Source organism: Stegodyphus dumicola, chromosome 7 (assembly GCF_044657685.1).
Source record: "Stegodyphus dumicola isolate Sdum_Otavi_A_Nest chromosome 7, ASM4465768v1".
NCBI classification, from domain to species: Eukaryota; Metazoa; Arthropoda; class Arachnida; order Araneae; family Eresidae; genus Stegodyphus; species Stegodyphus dumicola.
Window position 1 is genome coordinate 117,168,366 of NC_140774.1, and position 22,389 is coordinate 117,190,754.

The window sequence follows — 22,389 nt, forward strand, 5'->3', positions numbered from 1 at the left end:
ATTTCTCATAACTTAGTTTGGGGTCTGATTTTTAACTTGCAAGGATGCAAGTGTACTTCACAAGCATAAAGATGTGCAAACTGAAAAAAAAATCTCAAATTCAAACTTTAAACTCAAGTCAATGTCATAATGAAATAATGAAATGTGGCATACTATGATATAAAAGAAAACTGTTATCAAGTACTACATAAAAATTCCATTCTTCAGTAGAATATGTAATTATTTTCCTGCATATATAAATCATTATTTATGGAAATATTAATTTAAGAGATATCATATGATTTCAAATACAATATTTATCCCTATATTATTTTAAGATATAGCTCTTCATATATATATCTCTATCATATATAGAGTTCAAAAGGAATAAAAATCTTGATTATCCTCTCTGAGGAAAAAGCTGTAGGGTAAATATAAGATGTCTTAAAAGTTAAAGGGAAAAAATTTTAGAGAAATTTTACAGCAAGTTAAAACTTGTTAAGCACAGTGGTGCAATTATTAAAATGATTATAAAAGAAGCAATGAAATATGATAAAAAAGAATAAATTAATCACCCCTATTTAATGTTTCAAACAGAACTTGTCAAGGAGGAAGTATTTGAAACACCAAACTGGGTCAATTAATGAGTTCTGAATAACGTATTTCATTCCTCTCGACAAGGTAAGACTTTAAACTATTTTAAATAAATTTATTTTTTTTGAAAAACACACTGCCGTCGAGCTTCCCCAAAATGCCATTTATACTCTGACATTTAAATCATATATAAATAAAAATCTTTTTGAAGCATAATACTCAAAAATTAAAAAATTAAAATTACAAAATTATAGTAACAATTAAGAAAAACTAGTAGAACTGTACAGAAAAACTTTGAAACATAATTTACTTATTTACATAAATTATTCAACATTTTGCAAAAGATTAAACTTACAATTAAAAAAGGGGTGTCTTGAGAAAACTTGAAATCCTATCTTATTTTATTTCAAAACAGTAACAAATGAAAAAGGGAAATTTAATCTACTTTGGTGCTACAAAATTAAAGTAAGTACAGAAAATGAAATAGAAAAATTAAAAGCTGGGAAAGAACTTACCATTGTCATTCTTGAAGTTCATCACAAAATGGCTGAATTTACTTAACAGAAATGCATGTGTAAGGCCATATAGCCAAATTCTGTGGTTGGAACTTTTCTTGGTAGGGTTGCCACATAGAGAAACATTAAACAATCGTTAAAAAAGGATGGGTGGACAGAAGCACACAGTAAGGTAAATGAAAAAGGGTGTTCTTCTAGAATAGTACATTTGGTGGGCTCTTAGCTAAATAATCTTCGTCCAATCGTTTGAAGTGTATAACATAAAAGAGGAGAGATTCTGGTAAATCTTAGAAGGTTGTTTGAAAGATAAAATAGCGTGAGATCTTACAAGTTCGCTTTTAACACAAAATGGCTAGCGATCTTAAACATCAGAACTTTGATTTAAATTAATTCTGGTTAAAAGCAGTAGACATTTGAACAGTATTTTATTATAACATCATTAAAAAAAGAATTCCAAAGTACTAAAAAAAATGAAACAAGCTTAACTGCTGTCAAAAACAAAATCAGCTTTACACCACAGTCTTAAAATTACTGTTTCAACAGACAATAGGTTTCCTAACCTTTATGTACTATCTAAATTTCACAAGACCCCATTAAAATTCATATTCATCGCCAATGGCACTAAGAACCACATAAAAGAAATAGACTTAAAGTTTGCTATCTTAAATGAATTCTCAGCATCATTACTAGTTCTACTAATCAGGAACACAATTAGAACTGGATTTGCAATTACAAAAAGATTATCAATAACTACGTACTATTATTGACAATCCTGTTGTTGACGGCCAAAGATATAGAAATTAAAAATATAAATTGCGACAACTTTGAAAAACTGTATACCCAATTACCATTATACGAAATCTTTAATAGTTTAATAACACTACCCATGTTATTTCCAGAGACTCTTACAGCAAAGTCATAAGAAAATTGGTGCATTTATTTATCTTTAAAGTGCATTGTTTCACAATTAGATCAAATTTCATAATACTATTCGCAAACAGGTTAACAGTTTCCCCCTATGGGCTCTAACTCATCTTTGGTACTATATTATATATATATATATATATATATATATATATATATATATATATATATAATTTAATACACACACATATGTATATATATGATTATTTTGCAGATGATGAAACTAATCACCTAGCAGACATGGCCAACATGTTTTATAGAGATATAGCTCATATATAAATAGGATGCATAACAGATGAATGGAAACTACAATCAGTTTGATATTCACCACATAAATCTATATACACTAAGTCACACTGTTAGACAACAAGAGATATACAGCTAAGACAAGAGACATGAAGTAGTTAAAGCAAGAGCGAACAGAAACATCGTATGCACACTTCAGCAAGTCATTTATATCGGAATACTTTGTTTACATTTTTAATAATGATTAGCCAGGAGTACTATGCTACGCAGATATTAATGCATTTGTTTTCCAGAGATGCAGTTTATAAAACATCATTTCAATTTTTAGAATACAGAGGGGAAGTACCTGAATTAAAAAGATGGATAATTGTTATTAAATCTCATTCTTAATGGTATATGCCTATCTCAATTATGATTGCTATTTTTCTAGTTAATGTTATCTAGACTTCTGTAGGCACGTGTTCGCCTGTATCTACCTCACTGGTGACCTTTTCTCTTGCTCCTTCTTTTTTAGATTCCTAATGGTTATCTGTCTCAATCTTTGTTATACAGCTAAAATTATGCCTTATTTTGATGAGAATGCTCTTTTTTATGGGTCAAAAATGCTCCATCCTATTTATTTCCTTTAATTTCCTTCTCATTTTATTGTACGGATTACACATGGTTTATCACACTGTTAAGGAAAATTTACAGGTATGTGGTGAATTTTTTTCCCCCCTATCTGTGATTGGTCTTAATACATTTTGTGATGTTTTTTGCTTTAAAATTATAGTTTTAATTTAAACTTAATTATTCATTGTTTAAAATTGATCTTTGGGTAATATTTGTGCTCGCAATTTTATTGAGATATTGAATGACTATTTGATATGATACCTAAGTTCTAAAGCATAGTGAAATTCCAGAGTCGTAGATAGGGTTTTTAGTGCCCAGGGACAACTGAAGATTTTGCGCCCCTACTGCTTGACAAGGATGGAAAACATTTAGTTCTAAAATTTCATAATATCAATTTGGCGCCCCTTGGATGATGCGCCCGGGGACAAATGTCCCCCCTTGCCCCCCTCTAGCTACGCTCCTGTGAAATTCCTTCAGTTAACGATTTATGATATATTTATAATTGTATGCCAGGATCGGAAGGCCAAACCAATGATGAAGCTAATGTGGCGGCACAAATCTCGCATGTGGCAGTTAAAATCCCCTCTTAATGGAAAAATAATGTTAAGCTTTGGTTTATTCAAGTTGAAAGTAACTTTGCTCTAGCGAAGATTAGTAAAAATATTACAAAATATACCCACGTGATTTCTTCCATAGACCCTGAAACTCTTTACGTGGTACCAGGTATTTTATTTAATCCCCCCGCGACGGAAAAATAGAATGCCCTAACAGCTAGGTTTATAGCGGAATTCTCGGATTCGGAAAACGAGTAAATATGCATGCTTATTTCCAAACTGCATTTAGGAGATGACAAATCATCTCACTTATTGAGAAAAATGAGAGAATTGGGTGGAAAATGTATAACTGATGAATTTTTAAAATCATTATGGTTGGAAAGGTTACCTTCCGAGGTGCATGCCATTTTATCAATAAGTTCTGAATCTTTAGATAATTTAGCAAAAATGAATAATGTCTGAAGTGCACACACCAACGAACAGTAGTGCATTCGCTGTCCAGGCAGCTGCTGCGAGTTCCCCCAGCAAGTCGAATGATTCATCTACCCCCTTCAGGGATATTAAGGCTTTCAGGAATGAAATCACTGCCCTAAATAAACAAGTCGAGCGACTTCCCCGTGAAAAAAAGAGAAATGAATTCCCCCGGGATCCACATAAGAGACTGCGGTAGTTTTTCATGTGATCATTCACAAGAGAGCATTAACAATTATTGTTATTTTCATTCGCGATTTGGTAATAATGCATAAAAAATGTCGAGTACGTTGTTCTTTTTCTCAGAATACTATGGCCCAGGAAAACTAGTAGTAGTGGCTGTCGATTGAAGCTTGTCAGCAGTCGTGCATTCATGTTGTTTACATGCTTACGATAATGGATTAAATTTTTTATAGATTCGGGCTCGGATGTTTCATGTGTGCCACCGACTTCTAAGTTTAAGAAAATGCATCCTGATTCACTACAATTATTTGCCGCAAATAATTAGAGAATTTCTACGTACAGTACAAAATTATTAAACGTGAATTTAGGACTCGAACGAAACTTTTCTTGAAAGTTTTTAATCGCCGATGTACCAGTGCCTATAATAGGAGTCGATTTTTTAAGACATTTTGATCTTTTAATCGATTTAAAACAAAGTAGGCTTATCGATAATACTACGCAAATAACTCAATTGGTTCTTTTTACGATTCTGAAAATTATTTTTCCTTAAAGCTAACATCAGATGATTTACCATATCGTAGAATCTTGAAAGAATTTCCGGACTTATTGAAGTTAAAATCTGATTTGGGCACAGTAAAGCATAGTACAGTTCATTATATCGAAACAAACGGTCTTCATGTGCATAGTAAACCACATAGGTTAAGCCCCAAGTTAAATGAAGCAGTAAAAAAAGAATACCACTTTATGATGGATCAAAGTATTTGTAGGCCATCAAAACCGCCATGGTCATCACCTCTTCATGTAGTTTCTAAAAGTTCAGGAGACATACGGCCAGTAGGAGACTGCCGAAAATTAAACGTGCGCACCGAACCCAACAGATATCAGATTTTGCATTTACAAGACTTTATTAATACGTGTAGCGTAAAGAACATTTTTTCAAAAATCGATATCGTTCGGACATATCATCATATACCAGTTCATCCAGATCATATATCAAAAATTGCAGTTGCACCCCATTTGGTTTTTTGAATTTCCATTTTTAAATTCGGACTGTGCGGAGCAGTTCAAACCTTTCAAAGGTTTATGAACGAAATTCTTGGAGACCTAAGATTTGCCTATGTCTACTTAGATGATATTTTGATATTTATAGTGATACAGAAAATTATCATAAATATCCCTTACGTACCATTTTTGAAAGATTAACTTCATATGGATTGACAATTAACACTTCGAAATGTGTTTAGGCTTTCCTGAAATATTTTTATTGGGACATTTAATTAATAAAGACGGTATCAAGCCTTTGATGAAAAGTTAAACCGATACTTAACTACCCACTTCCTAAAACGGTAAAAAATTTGCAGAGATATTTAGGATTTTTAAATTTTTACCATCGATTTTTACTCAACGTAGCCCAGAATCAAATACTTTAACTTCGCATTTAAAAGGGACTTAGAAAAATGATAAGACGACCCTGAATTTAAGCAAGCGATCTCCATAGATAATCTGAAACCCGCCTTTATGGCAATGGACTCTTCTCAAGTTGTTTCCTAGAGTGTGGAAAAACCTTCGAACATTTATATCACCCATTCTAGACCATTAATCTGACCTCCAAATTCGGTATGTTACACTGCAAAGGGAGTATGCAGCGGCAGTGCCAAACAGGCGATACAGACTCAAAAATTCTAAAGAAAACCACCAATTGGCGAAACAATAAACCTGTATGGGCTGATGGGGAGCAACGAGTTTTCCCCGGCAGCCAGTCAGAGTTCAGTCCAGCCTGTGTTCATCTGTGTAACAACTTCAATCTTATGCTGCAACGTGATATGTAAACTTTGGCATCCGTGTCTGTGTTGGGACTGTACTCTTCCTTAAGCCATTATTATGTACGTATGTTACTTCTCCTTATTAAATCTCATACTCATTCTCCTCCTATCTCAATTACGATTGCTATTTTTCTAGGTAATGTTATCTAGACTTTTGTAGGCATGTGTTACTCATGCGTACCTCATATATATCAAAGATTGAATTAATTGAAATACATTGAGCGAAGTAAATTTCTTAATACTTGCGTAACAGCTGCAAAGTAATATAATAATAATTTGTTTACTAATGGAATATTGAATATATTATCTCCTTATAGAAAGTTAGTAGAATTGGATCTGAATGAAGTAAGCCAGAAAGAAGCATTGAAATTGAATCCCGAAAAAAATATTTTTTAAAAAGAAAGAATTTTATGCATGAAAAATAGAAATGGAAACTTTTTGTCATCTAGTGGAATGACATTTGATAAATTCAATTTGAGAGATACAAGCAATAGTTAAAAGTAAGGAGAGTGCTAACCTTCAGTACAGTAATATTTTTGCAGAAAAACTTTCTAAACTTAAAAATAAGAAGTGGAGATTATATGTTGGTGGAATGCATAAAATTGGATAAATAGCACTAATAGCTGCTATTTAATATATTCTATTGATTTAGATTGTACTTGTGATCTGGCTCTGCAAAATATTAATTGGGTCCTTACTTGGAAGAATGACAAAACGCTTTCGTTTAATTTAGTTGTTAATTGATAGCAGATTGGTTTTGTTTTCCTTGACTAGTCAATTAATCTGCAGTAAATCACAATAACTACTCTTTCAATACTTAAAATGTTTACTTTTGATTTTGGTATTTTTGCAATTCAGAATTTTTTCTTTTTACTTTTTTATGGTTTTTACTGCAATAGAAGTCTAGAAATACTAATTAAAATACTGTATAAAATATTTATTTATTATTATAATTTATGGTTTTAATTGAATTTCTGTTCCTTGGAGATGGTATTAAAAAGTTTTCTAATGATAAATTATATATAGGCATGATGGAAAATATGTAAATCAAAATTATAAATTTAATTGGCAATAGTCCCATAACTCTTCATTTTAATTTAGTTATTCCCAACTTCCATCCTAAAATAGTAACTCATTATAATAAATTTTATAAAAGTAAAGAAGCTAGAACTACTACTTTTATCTTTTATGCGCTAAACTTTATCATTCTGTAAATCATATTCTCTGTTATGTCTATAACTTCCTAATTATTGCATACATGCAAACATTAAATTCAAATTATCAAAACATGAATTATAGGGAAAGGAAGATTATAAGGTTACATTAGTTATAATAAAGCAATTGATGGCTATCTGCCTTTGAAAGGTATTTCTATTAAAAGAGTTTCTCTAAAGGATACTTGTATTTTACACAAAGAATAAATGGAAAGATCAATTATGTAATCAATGCATTTGGTTACTGGTGATTAAAAGCAAAATTAAACAACCTACATGGCAATAAAACTAAAATGTTAAACAGCTTTGATCACCTTATTATAAAATTGCCTAAAATGAAAAACTTAACTAAGTTAAAACTAATGCAAAATTAGATCCAAAATAATGTGATCACGAAATGAAGACATAATTGCCATTCTGAAAAGATATGGTATTACTTAACTTCCTGTTACTAGATTTGAAATGGAAAAATTTACTTTAAACACTAAAAGGTTAATTTGATAAGTAAATACTCTTTTCTAATTCAAGTCGCCCAGACGATATAGTGGTTAGGGGCGCCTACTACGACACCGAAAGGCCTGGGTTGGAATCCCGGAGAAGACATGGATGTTTGTAAATGTATAGTCTCGGTGTGGCATGGCGGCACTCTAAATACACGGCGAGCCGAAAGTCCTCTCATGTGGATTAGTGGGAGTGGAGAGGGTTGGGAGAACCCCAAATCCTTCACCCCGGGGTGCTTTCCCTCAAAATTGGGGGTGGAAAATAGAAGTCCAACCATTGGGGGTGGAAAATAGAAGTCCAACTGGCAACCATTGTTCCATGTAATATGGACACGACAACAACAAAAACAACAATTTAAATTTTGAAATAGTGACTACCTCAGAGTTTCTCAACCAAGAGGAAATTTAATAGTTTCAGGGGGTGCAATTAGCCTTTTATTTAGATATTAAGTGTACAGTTTGAGTTTATGAATATAAAAACAACTTTTATTCAGGTTTTAGTATTTATCAACATTTTCTATACTTTTTGTTGTTTAATTTATAAAACCCATTAAACCTTTGCATTTAAAGTATTTTTCGCTCAGGCGAACCAGCAACTTGAGACGATTTCGACTAGATTAGGAAAGCTGATATTGATGAGCCTGATACTGTGGGGTTTTGCCCCTTGGTGGCACTTCTTCGCATTCCCTGCAAAGTACCCATTCTGAACTGCATGCATCTTCCGCAGTTTCAATTTCAGCTTTATTTTCGCTATCTATAATTTTCCATCGTCTCGCACCTCTTACTTTGTCACTATTTTCTCTACTGTAATTGGTTGTTTTGTAGTGTAATCCGATGAAATTTTTTCATTCAGTTGTTGAAAACTCGAATTCGCCTGAACTTGAGCTGATTTTATCTTGATCCATATTTTTAGAGCATGAGAACTTTTGAACTGCAATACTCACTGCCAAGATTGTTTCAAGTGAATGCTATGCTGAGATTAAACTAAGATTGGTAAACTAAGATTTGGCTGAGAATGCAAGCCGAGACTGGTCCACGAAAGTACTTCAGATAAGAATATCTTATCGCATATCAATTGGCCGCTCCAAACCTCCCAGGCGCCATTGCGACGCCACTCAAGTGGATGCTTTAAACCTCCTGTGCACCACAGCAGCACTGCTTGAGTAAATGCTTCAAATCTCTTAGGTGCATTAGTAGCATCGCTCGAGTGCAAAGGGTTAAAATATAAACTAAATATAAATAAATACATGTGTATTTTCTAATTTGAGAAAGGAGGTGGGGATGATCTGCTAGCAATGGTAAAAGGAGGACATGAAGCAAAGGTTGAAAACCAATTGATTATCTGAATAGAGCACATTTTTTAGTGATAATATTTAGATTCCATAAAAATACTGGATAAAAAAAGTCTTTAGTTATCTTATGAGTCTAGTTTAAAATATTAGATTCAGACTTTTGACACTGAATTATTTAAATATGGCTCTAAAAATTTATTAAACAGAAACACGTTCCATAAGCTATATTAATTAATCTATGTTTAACAATACATTATAACAATGTGAACTAAGCTCTTATCTACATAACAAAGCCTTGAATGCTAATTTCTGTAATGATTAAATCATCCACATAATCACTACTGTTAACATTTTGTGCTAACAGAAAATCCGTATTTAATACAATATGGCAGCAAAGACTGTGTTAATCATGAGAATCTTGAGATATGCCAACAAACGTCTGCAAATTTTTCAAAAAGTATTAGAAAAGTAATCAGAAGTTACATTAAGCCCTTGGAAAATTGTAGAAACACTAATTCTCTTGAGTATTAATAGAATTATATGGCTTGAATCACATATATAAGCAAAATATCTATTTTTTATAATAATGAGCTGAATTTATTTTTCAACAGCAAATGTCCACTTTAGTTGTTAGATTCTGTTATATCCATTGCCTTCCAAGGTAAAGGTTCTTATACCTGTAGCATCTTTTGGCAAATAATGAAATACCAACATTGCAATCAAAACAGTACTTTCTGTCAAATATTCTACTTTGTGCCTACATATTTACACTGCATGCATAATCCCGATGATCACGTAGAATATGCTACAGTATACAGAGTGCACTGTAGAGATATTATTGTAAAATATGTGTATGTAGTAGAAACTGTAGTATATACTAGTACATACTACAATACACCAGCCCATATATGTGCATTCTGGTGGCTGAACCCACCATCTCGCGTGAAGTACTCACTTTTACTTTATTAGATTTTCTGATAAATGTGAGTCCTTTAAATACTAAAGATTATTACATAAAATATATACTATTAAGAACTAACATGTAATACAATTTAAGAAACATGGAAATAAAAAATTGTTCTTACATCATCAAAAAATACTTTGATAGAGCCAACATTTGTAGCTCCCACAGCAGTTAAGGAAAAAAATCCATGTTTCCAATGTCCAGTGTACACAACTCTTTCATTTATATTAAAAAGACCAGCAATCCAATTCACGATTCCAGGACGAACACTCAGCAGTTCACCTAAAAACAAAATTCATTAAAATGTTTAAAAAAAAACTTGTTGTTATTGATTATTTATTTGTTAAAAATATCAGATAATAGAAATATTTACATTTTCTGAGATTTATTCAAATAGCAGCTATGATTAAATTATTTCAACACAGAGCTCAAAGTAATATAATAATCCAAGGATAAGAAAATATTTTATGTTTCACTAAATATGAAACATAAAGCTTAACAATTAAGATTAAACAGAAAAAATTACCATGAAAATGCTTTCTATGTTCTACAGTCCATTCTGCAGGTGAATGAAATTTATGATAATCACCAGGAGCTAAATATATCACACAATGATATAATGCATTCTTGTGATGTGATACTAAGGCCTTATGACACTGCTCATCAGTTACCTATAGGAGATCAATAACTTTAAACAATAAAAAAATTATTTACATAATATATAAAGTGGTAAGCTATAGAGGGCTCAAACAAGCCCTTTGTCTCTAATCTGTGAGCTCCTTGTTCTTTTTGTTTGCTCATTAATTTATTTCAAGAAAAACGAGTCTTCGTGTCAGTCATTTCATATTAAAGAATGAAATAAAAATACAATATTTTTCATATTTCATTGAGATGTTTTTAAGAGGAAAATTGCATAACAAAATATTTAAAATTTAAAAAAGGAAGTTATTAAGGAAACGATCCCTATCAGTAGCGATGAAGCTGAATGAGCTTTCAACTCGAAGAGCAATATTGCCACACGATCTTGTTTGACTGTAAAACATCTTTCAGACTGAATGGCAATCTCCTTAAATGAGAAAACTTTAAGACAATTTAACTCTAAACATTATGTAAAAACATTTCTTAGCCTTTAGAAGATCAACTGATATGAAAGAAAAAAAAAACTGTGGCAGCTTCTAACATAAAATGTGCTGTATAGTTAAATTTACTTTTTATTTTATGCTACTTTTATGCTATTTTTTTATTTCTATTTATTTATTTATTTATTTTAGACTTTTTAATTTTTTCTGTTCATACATAATTATTTGTATTTTCTGTTTTTGTAAAAAGAGAGATTAATTCAAATTTGATTTTTTTTAATATAAAGTGTAAGCTCTTCGCTAAAATATTCATAGCTTACCACTGAATACATCATTACAATATTGACAAAATTATTTATTCTAATTTAAATTATTGCTGATTATTATGTGATTAAAACCATGAAACTAATTACAAAGGTTTAGTATTTAAATCAAAAACAAAAAAACTCACTATGCTCATTCATCATTTGACAGAATGATACACTTTGCTGAAAATCTTATTCTTAAATAAGAAGAAAGTTTTTAAGATAATAATATTCTATCAGGAGTACAAATAAGTCTTTGTCCTTTTTTATCAAAAATTGGGTATTTATTATGAAAGAACTGTATATTATGTTTTATTTAAAGTAGTGTCCATCACTAGCCTTTACCTTTTCCCATCTTCTGGCAGCATATCGATACCGTGCAGAAAGAAAGCCTCATTTTTTCAAGACAATCCACAAATCAACCCAACTTTTGGTATATTCATATGATGTAAAGAACTTCTCAGACAGACCATAGATCCTCAAATAAAACAAGTAGTAATTAGAAGGAGCAATGTTTGGCGAGTGCACAGGGGGAAGAATTTCTCATTTCAGTGTTTCTGAGAAGGTTTTGATCGCCGCCGCCTGTGGATCAGAGTTATAATATAGGAGATTAATTTTGCCATGTCTGAAGTAATAGTGGGAGCATTCTTTTTTGACTGCTAGGCTCAATCTCAACAATTATGTTCAGTAGAGAGTCCCAGGAACGGTTTTGTTCGGTCTGAGCAACTCATAACGTGTGACACCAAGTTGATCCCACCATATACACAACATGACATTTTTTCATGAATATTTGGCTTGGCTGCTGACGTTGAAGCATGGCCAGGTGGTCCCAATGATTTTTCCTTTTTCAGTTATCATAGTGGACCCTTTTTTCATCACCAGTAACTATACGATGCAAAAAATCCTTTCATTTATGTCCGGCAAACAGCATTTCACATATAAAATGCAGCGTTCAATTTTTCTCAGCCTGAGTTCAAATGCAACCCAATTTCTTTGCTTTTGAATTATTTCCAAGATTTTAAAAAAATGTGAAATTGCTTGTTGAGTCCCTCCTAGTGTAAGTTCTATTTGCATTATGAATTATTCATCAAATATTGCTTCCAAATCCATGTCTTCATACACTTTCCTCCTTCCACTCTATTCTTTGTCTGCGATGTCAAATTCACCATTCTTAAACTTTTGAAACCACTCACGACAACTTATCTCACTTAAGGCAGCCTCACCATATGCTTCTACAAGTAATCGATGTACCTCAACTGCAGGTTTCTTCAAATTAAAGTAAATAAAAAGTTCCTGCAAATGACACTCTTTCGGCTCAAAGAACGAAAAAATATATGACGCTGATATAAAAATCAGTAATATCTCAAGGTTATGGTTGTTAGCAGAAGTCTAACCTTATGACATATGATGTTTCACATCAGACAATTTTAACCATAACTTAATAGTGGCACCTTTTTTTTTTTTTTTTTTGTCAAATAGCGGAGGCTTATTTCTACTCCCAATATTCAAACCATTCTGTGCAACAGTACTTTTTTCAGACAGGTTTACTTCCTTGTGATGTAAAATTATTTATTTACAAATACCATTCCTTGCTCCATTTACAAAATTCTAAATTACATACTACTTAACAAAATCCAAAATAAGCCGAATGGATTAAAAGAGAAATCATACTTAGTGATAAAAAAATGTTCTTTGGAGTTATGAATCTCACTTTACAATATGGCAGTCTGATGCACACATCTGTGCTTGACGGATGCCCTTCATACACTTTCATCCTTCTTAAGCACTTCTTAAGTGATTGCATTATGGCAACTGTAAAGTTTAGCGGTGGCAGCATCATGATGTGGGGGTGATTTTCATAATTTGACCTGGGTCCCTTAGTTCCTATGATTAGACAGGGAAGGCCCATTTCTCTTCCAGCAGGATAACTGCTCCATTCACACATCAAAATTTGCACAGGCATGGTTTGATTAAATAGGTGTTCTAAAACTGGACTGGCCCCGATTTAATTCTGTGGAACACCTTTGGGATGTATTAGAATGCAGATTACATAGCCAGCCAAATCGACCATTCTAACTGCCAGCACTCATTTCTGCTGAGATGGACACCTGGAAGTCAATTCCTATGGGCACCTATGAAAAACTGGTGGAAAGAGTCCCCAGACATCTGCAGGCTGTCATCAATGCAAAAGGGGGGACCAACTTCTATTAATAAATGGAAACTGGCTTGTATACATGTTACACAAGGGGGAAACCATGAAAACATCCATGCAGCCAGCCGGCTTTACCAGTGTTCAACGACTTTACCACTTGGCCACTAGTGGGCCTCTCAGAAAGAAGTGTCAGAGAATGAGCAGTAAAAAATTCAAATCTCAAGTTAAACTAATCATTATGGAAACCTACCTCTTAAAACCAGAATAAAACTAACGCCTACTAAATAGGTGCCTAAAATTGCAAATATATATAACAATATGTAGTTTGAGTGAATTTTGGTTATTAATTATCACAGTCCCATTCAAAAAATAATAATAATAAATGCAGCTTTTGAACAGATTAACATATCAATTGCTAACTCTAATTTGCAGTTATTATGTTAAATAAATTACATTAAAGCAGTCAACTTAAGATTTCTCTTATCAATCAGCCACAAAACCAGCATATATTAAGATGATATACTGCAATATACAAAATAAGCTGCTATTTCGTTTTATTATGAGACTATGAAAAAGAATTACAGGGTTCATACACATTTCTGTACACGAAAATTAAGTACGTTTAAGGATTTTTAAGGACCTATAATGAAAAAATTAAAGACCTATGAGCAAATGGGGAACTGAATAAATTGAATTAAAAATATCATCAATGCCCGAATTTCACTTTTGTAATACCATCCTAAAAATAAAACAGATCCATATGTAGGATGCATTATTATTAAACATAACTTAATTAACATAATTATTAAAAAGTTTGAGAATAAAATAAACTTTATGAAATTTATCAAGTAGCATTAAATATTTTACACTTAAAATAATTGGACATATTTGAAAGAAGATAAGTGACATTGTATTTATGTTTTACTAACAGTTAGCTTTATGTTTATGTTTATTTTATTTTATTTTTGTCACATAATTGCTTAGTCTAGAGGTTGAGTAAATAGCAGGTAGAATTTATGTCAGGCAGAATAGGTTAAAATGAGAAGTAAAATCATAATCAGCATGATTCATAACAAAAGACTGGCTGTTGTCACCGCTGCTGGTTGCCTAGGGAGAAACCTGCTGTTCAGAACAAACCTCGAAAGCCTGGTGTAGGCACGGTTGGCAAGTTTTTAAAGTTAGTTGGGCACTGTCTGATGCAGATAGTATCGTAGCATAAACCACAATAGAATAAATGCACTCTTTAAAATTCACTATATTTGTTTATTATATTTCTTTAAAATTCACTATATTTGTCACTATATTTGTTACTCTGGAGCTAGGTTCACTTAACAGCATTATATTTCGCTCGTATTATAACTCAGAACGCACAAAATTTATATCATTTGAAGAATTATCTAATCATTGCCACATGTTCTATTCAAACACTATAATAAATCTAAAATGATGTATAAAACAATTAAGCAAACAAAACAAAAAAGAAACAGTTCTTCACAGACGATTCAGTATTTTTCATTCAATTAATTCAGTTCTCCTTTCGCAAATAGGCAAAAATGCATGAAAAGTCAAAATATCTATATTAAAAATTGCAAAGTAAATCTTAAACACTTATTTCCTTGAATAAATTCCAGAATGGATTAAGTATGATTTAATTCGCAATAATAAAAGAAGGCGTTATCTTTGTTGTTGCAAAGCTTAGTTTCTCTAGCTTGGCAACAAATCCGCTATTTTCTCAAACTTGAAATGTAAACAAACATGTCTGCCATTGCAGAAATGATTAGGCTTACTCGCACTTAAACAACTTTTAAATTCTTGATAGCTCTAAAAATATTGCATGTAGATTTACTAAAGGCATAAAAACTTTAACCGGAAGATAAGGAAAACATAATTCAATCATTTTTAAAACAAAAAATGCACAATTTACAAACATGTAAGATTAAAGAAACTGAGATCATAATCACTAAGCCGGGTAACAGAGTTGATATATATATATACACATATATTTATATACTTTTGGTGCGTCGATTGCAACCAAAATACAAGGTACACATCTACATGTTATAGCAGTCCTGTATACAAAATTTCAACATTCTGAGGCTACTCGTTTTGGAGTTATGCCAGATACATACATACAGGCGCCATGAAAAATTCCCTTAAATTCATATTAAAGTTGTTTTATAATTTTTTTGGAGGAAAAGAGTCTTTTATTCTGCCCTTACGTACATAGTATGTCATGCAACAACATCATTAAACTGCATTTGATAGCGATCAAAAAGGATATTTTCATTGAAATATGCTGACTGAAACTTTTCGCGATTACAACACTTCCCGTTTACTTCATACAAGGAAGTAAAAATATTATAATCCACATGAAACATTGTGCGTGGATGAGTCATTAATGTCATTTCGAGGCCTCATAGTATTTCACCAATATATAAAACAAAAACCTCATAGATATGGAATCAAAATTTTTAAATTGTAGTGACTAACTCATTCATTTCAAGTCTACATGGGTAAAGACAAAAATACAATTCAAATATCTGAAAACAAAATATCTGAAATTATATTATCTCTTAGTAAAGATATTTTGGATATACTACCTGCAGAGATAATTATTACACAAGTGTAGACCTTGCTGAAAAATTCATTACAATGCACATGCATTTAGAGGGCATGCTGCGGAAAAAACGGTGAAGCAATCCAAAAGAAAAGGTGTCCCAAAAATTCAAAAGGTGGAGGTCTTATCGTGCAAGAAAATAAAAATTGCATAACAGTCTTAATATGGAAGGATAAAAGAGATGTATTAATGTTATTTACAAAACATTCTGCAGAAATGACAAGTGTACAAAGAAGATTTTGTTTATATGAGAAGACAAAAATGGTAGTAGATTATAATTTAGGAAAATCTTCAGTTGAATTTGACTGATCAAATGACTGCTGTTCACCATTGATAAAAACTATAAAGAGGTACAGGAAATTGTCAACAGACCATTTACTGAATACTTGTGTTGCAAATTCAGTTGTGTTATACAAACAATTAACTCGAAAAAATATTTCAATTCCTGATTTTAGGATGAAGTTAGCAATCTTTTTAGTGAAATGTTCTGATGATGAAGACTTCATTTCATCAAACAATTATGGATGGAAATAAAGCTCGTCAGGAATTTTTTAAAAAAAGGGGGGAGTGTGCAAAATGTATGACGATTTTGCAAAGTCTGTAATGAAATAAATTCAAAATAGCTAGGGAGAATAATAGCAAAGAATTGCACTAAAAAAGTGGTGACATATTACACCAACTGTTTTGGTTCACCTTTTCTTTGTCTATGCTTCACGTAACTCATCATAGTGTGGAAAACAAAATATGCATATTTTCGTTGTACTAATAAAATTATTTTTACATATTCTGTATGGCATTAATTTTTTTCAAACCATTATAGTAAAAATGGTATTATTTAAAAATTTATGAATATCGATATTTACTCTAATTATGCATTTTTACTATTGGTTGTGTCGCCAGCTCGTGATGCCCCCCATGGCAAGTTCTAGGGGCCATTAATTTCTTCATACCATTATAGTAACAATGATACTTAAAAATTTATCAGTATTAATATTTACTCTAATTATGTACTTTTACTATTGGTCACATCTGCGGTTACCAGTGGTCGTGCAAGTTGAGTTCTGGCCACTGGTGACCCCCACAGCAGTCAATGTGTTAAGCAAACATATGCATGTGTTTGTATACAACTGAAAATGCAAACTGCATAGCAGAGGAATAAAAGAAAAATATGCTATGTTCTAATAAGCAACTAATTTTCTCATTCATTAACAATTGCTACTACCAACAATGCTGCTACTACAATTACTGACAATAAATTAGTATGAAAATTGATAAAATAAAATTCTCAAACACAGCTGATTGGAATTACAAACCTTCACTTCTTCATCAGATTCCGATGGCTGGAGTCCCAAAAATGACTTCAAGGAATATGTAATACCTTTGACTTGCTCTATGAGACCATTTTCAATAACTCCAAAATGAAGTATTTGTCCATCTGCTGGACTAACCTGATAAATAATATCAAAAGTAAATAACTATAAATACATATAACTAACGAATGTAACAGTGAAGTATATTAAAGTATTAATAGCATTTTACATCATGAAAAATGTGTTTCATTTAACAGCAATTTGATTTAAAATGAAAAGAGAGCGAAATCACATAGTACTAAAACCCCCTCTCATCAGTACTGCTGAAGAACTGCACTAATAATATCTGTTTATATCAAATTACAATATCACATAACCATGACATGTATATATATATATATATATATTGGCCATATACAATACAAAATTTCATGAAAATACCTAATTGGTTGCTAATAAATATATTAATCTTGCCAACAGGAAATAACTACAAAAAATTACAGAAATACAAAATGTCAGTGGTTAGTCTCGCTTCATCTTGACAATTTTTTAGGTCATTCTGGTTTAAATTATCTTAACACTACCATAATCTAACAAAAATAATAATAATAATAATAATAATAATAATGACATCAAGATTAACAGAATGAAATCTATTCTATGTAAGCATGAAAGTCTGCATGTTTTGTGAGAAGTATTAAGAGTTAATTCTTATTACAGTATCATAAACGCTTCGCTTATAAAAACATGAAGCACTAACACAGTCAAAAAACATGAGGACTGCACATAAATAAAGCAATTTTTTCTTTAAAAAAGAAAAAAAAAAGAAAGAAAAGCAGATGAACATAAGCCCCCAAACAGCAGATGGAAACCCCCTCCCCTCTAAAAAAAGATGAATATGACCAGATAATGTTAGAATACATACAGATAGCACTGACAGAGCCATCTGCTTATGTTTACTTGAAAAAACGAATGTTCAAGATAGACATGTCAGCGGAAATCTAAAAGCAATAGCTCTACAACTTGGACTAAAACTAGGATATTCAACCTTCCGTTGGTTCTAATAGTGACTTTCAAATCAGCAGAAACAACACATGAAAATCCTAATATAAAATAGGTGCATTGAAAAATTAAAAACATAATTTCTGAGTCAATATAATACCGATAGCTTCTGACAAAATTTCTTTAAAAAAATTTTAAAAAAAACTCAGAAATTTCCCTTTCTTCCAAACAAAATCCTTAAAATAGTAAAACCATAATTGAAAAGGCTATATTTATGGGTCCAAAAATTAGGAAATTAATAATTTTGTATTTAAACATATAAAGCTGAATCTGATGCACAGAAGACTTCTGCCCAGCACAGGAAAACAAATAAAAGTATAGAGACCTAATTCTCCAAGAAACCTAAAAAACAAAGTTTATAACATGTTGCTAAAGATCTATTTCCTGAATTCAGATTTTTTTTCAGAAAAACTTAAGAACTTTACATGACAAGTTCAAGAAGTTCTATCACTAACTGTAATATGTAAGTAAATCTCACTAATTGTAATGACTCAAATAGGTAAATTACAAGTATATTTCGCAAAAAAAAAAAAAAAAAAAAAAAAAGTCAGCTAATCAAAAACGATGCCCAACAGGCAGTTTAGTAACTGAGTTTGCTGCTAGTAGAAAACCTATAACAAAGCTCAATACCTGAAGTCTCAGCGATAAATATGTAAATTTTGCTGTTCAGGCGAATATTTCGATAATCTTTTCGGTATTTTTTTAAAGCCAAATTAATTGGCACTTTTTTGCTTTGTACTGCCATATTTTCCTCAGCACCAGTTTGGTTTTCTTCTTTTCTAGCAATAGGTTTCTTTATAACCATTGCTCAACACAGCCTCTTTTTTTTTAAATCTAATTATAGTTTTTCTTTGTATTCTATTGCAATGAACTTCCTGATTTTGGTTTTGACAAGAAATAAATAAGCAGTTATCTGTTACTTCATGAAACATTTATTTTTCACAAAGAAATATTGTATTTGAATAATCACTGCTTGAAATTAAAATGAGACTCCAATTGAAATGGCTATGCAGCCTTCATTTATGCAGCAAGGAAGGGGGGAAATATCTACACACAAACACAGTTTGCTGTTTTGTACTACTTTCATTACTGCCATATTATTCATTTACTTATGATGTCGAAGATTAAATAATATGGCATCAAATGAATCACAATGCAACTTGGATACTGAATATTTATATACAGGAGGATTGGAATATTTGCATAAGAGAGATATGTGCCAATTCCTCATTATCACATCCTAACATTAAAATCAGTGGACAGAAAATTGAAGAAATTACAAAAGCTTATTGTCCTTTAAGAAATTCTTTTTTTTTTTTTTTAATTATGCCCTGTTCTTCCATACAATGGGGTTTTAAGCATTCTGTCCTGAAACTTAAGAACATTTCCTTATTGCTGTTCTCATATTCATTCACAGAAATGAAGGAATATTGTGGATATAAGGCAAAAGCATGGTATGGCCTTAATGAAAAAACACTATCCTTTTTTTATGAAATTAAGAAAAAATATGACTGATGTAATAAAAATTTAATGGGGTAAACCCAATTCAGTTTTTCATTCTTTTTAAAATGCAAGTTTTTATTATAACTTTTAACAGTTATAAGATACAATAACTTTTAATCTTTAAAGTAATACTTTCATTTTTTAATTTAAAAAAAAAAAACCCTCAAGTTGGAGGATTTTAAAATTGATACTGATTATTCTGTAGCACATTTACTGTGAACTGCTAATATTGCTAATCTATACAATCCAGACCAAATCCATGATGGATCCAACTTTTGGTGAACATCCTAAGGTTATCAAAGAGCCTCTTAGCCCTCTTCCCATATCACTAATTTATCAAAGAGACTTGATTATTTTAGATATCCCTCCATTTATATATTTTACATATAAAGGCAATACATATCAGGTAACCAAGAAAGTTTGAGTGGTTTCCATCACACATCAAAAAGGGCACACAAAAATCTTAAATATCCATTTTATTCTTAGAAATAATCACCATTGGCTTCAGTTGCCTATTCCCAACAAGATACAAGCTTATAAATTTTCTGAAAAAATCCTTTTTTCTGGAGAATAAAAAAAAAATTTCATCATGTTTTCGGAACTGCAGTTCCTGCAAGTGGTTATCCATAGCCAAAACTAGGCAGTATTCAGATTGGACAGTGTCTGGAGAATAGGGTGATGGAGGCAGAACTTCCCAGACCAGTGTTTTCATCACCTCTTTGATGTCACTTTTGTCGTATGAGGTCTGACATTATCATGAAGAACAAAGACTCTGTTTCTGTTGACCAGTGCTGGTTGAAACCGTGCATCTGTGATGAGCAGACATTGACTGTTATGGTTTTTCTGCTTTCTAAATATTCATAGTAGAATATGACAGCACTGGTCCACCAAAAACATAGCATTACCTTTTTTAATGGCTATCTGGTTAGCAGTCAATGGCATTGAACTAGAAGTTGACCAACAATGCCTCCTCTTCTGATTATCATAGGTGACCCATTTTTTGTCACACATGAAGATTTGGTCCAGGAACGAGGGTTTATTATGGCACAACAGCAAAGACAAGCTAATGTTCAACTACTGGAGCTTGTTCTCCTTGGATAGAACATGAACAATCCACGTGCTTAGTTTCCATGTCATCCCAAGGTTATGAAGATGTGATTGAATGGTTTCATCAGATACTTCAAATCTGTGTGCAAGCTCCTTACAGGTTTGATGTGGATTCTGCTTAATTTCTTCCTCCAGATGGACATTTTCAGGGGTGGATAGGACGACCTAGATGAGGCTTGTCTTCAAGGTTCTTGTCTCCAGAAGAAAATTGGCTGAACCACTTTGGAGCAGTCTATTCACTCACTGATGTTGTTCCACGCACGAAGTATATTCTTTTAACGGATTCTGCAGCTGTTTCCTAATTTGCACTCATAAAGCAAAAAATAGGCCTTAAACTCTCCTTTCCAATGGCATGTTCTTTGAAGATTGCACTTCCTACAAAACCAATAGCTATACATGCAATGCACTAAACAGTTCTCTGCTGAATAAAGTTTGAAAGAAGTATAAGCAAATAATGTCATCAGAATTAATTTGACCTCACTAATGCACCAAAAGTAACTGTTCTCAAAAATCACGGAAACTGTCTTGGTTACCTGATACTTAAAAACATCCAAGCATTTTTCAGGAATCGACAGATGTCATAGTTGACAACTAAACTATACCTATCATTTCTCAGAGCTTTAATTTAGAAATTAAAAAATGAGATAAGAATACGGTTGAGATAATAATACTGATCAGAAAAGGGAGCTTAGTGAAAGAACATTTCACCTTAAGTTCCTATTTCAAAATGAAACAGTACATAGTATGTCAACCATTTGATGACCTATAGGAACAGATCCCCCTTTTTGACATATTTGTAATCATTTAAAAAATTTCTACCAGGAACCACCTTTTTTGCTCCCCTTTTCCAATGCCATTTCATAATATCAACAACAGAAGTACCACAAAAGATCATTACATTCTGCCAGCAGGAGGCATTTAAAAGACTTTTTTAAACCATATTTCAAAGTATTTGCTCACCCTTGCTTTAAATGCACTGGAAATTTTATTTATTTGTTTGATTTTAAGAAATTTATTTAAACTTTTTAAGAGTTGCTCTTTTAAATAAAAAGTACAAATTAACTACATACCAAACAATTTCCTGGATGAATGGGCCTAACCTCTCTCTTCAATGTCCTGCCAAAAAACTCTCTAAGATTTTTATAATACATCAGATCATCTACAGAAGCTTCTTTAAGATCACAACCATATGTTGAGATAAATAAATTAAGAACAGGTTTACGGATAGGTTGAGGAAGATCAATGTTATGTACCCAACCCCAAAACCTTGATGCAGCTCGAAGAGGTAACATGGTATACAATGAAACCTGAAATAAAAATATAATATATGTATATTATACATACACACACAAAGAAGAAGAAAAAAAAAAAAAAAAGAAGAGG

At 31.8% G+C, this 22,389-nt stretch overlaps 1 protein-coding gene across 7 annotated transcripts in view; it reads right to left on the bottom strand.

The window, feature by feature from the left end:
* The window catches only part of Pisd (phosphatidylserine decarboxylase), a 158,607-nt gene that overhangs the window by 11,648 nt on the left and 124,570 nt on the right, over positions 1-22,389 (bottom strand). For all 7 annotated transcript variants that reach the window (XM_085820745.1, XM_085820742.1, XM_035353322.2 and 4 more), the window contains exons 4-7: positions 22,077-22,313; positions 17,338-17,472; positions 10,398-10,542; positions 9,993-10,153 (exon numbers count right to left, since the gene is read on the bottom strand). In XM_085820745.1, the coding sequence (XP_085676871.1) occupies positions 9,993-10,153; positions 10,398-10,542; positions 17,338-17,472; positions 22,077-22,313 (678 nt within the window). The remainder of the gene's footprint in view (positions 1-9,992; positions 10,154-10,397; positions 10,543-17,337; positions 17,473-22,076; positions 22,314-22,389) is intronic.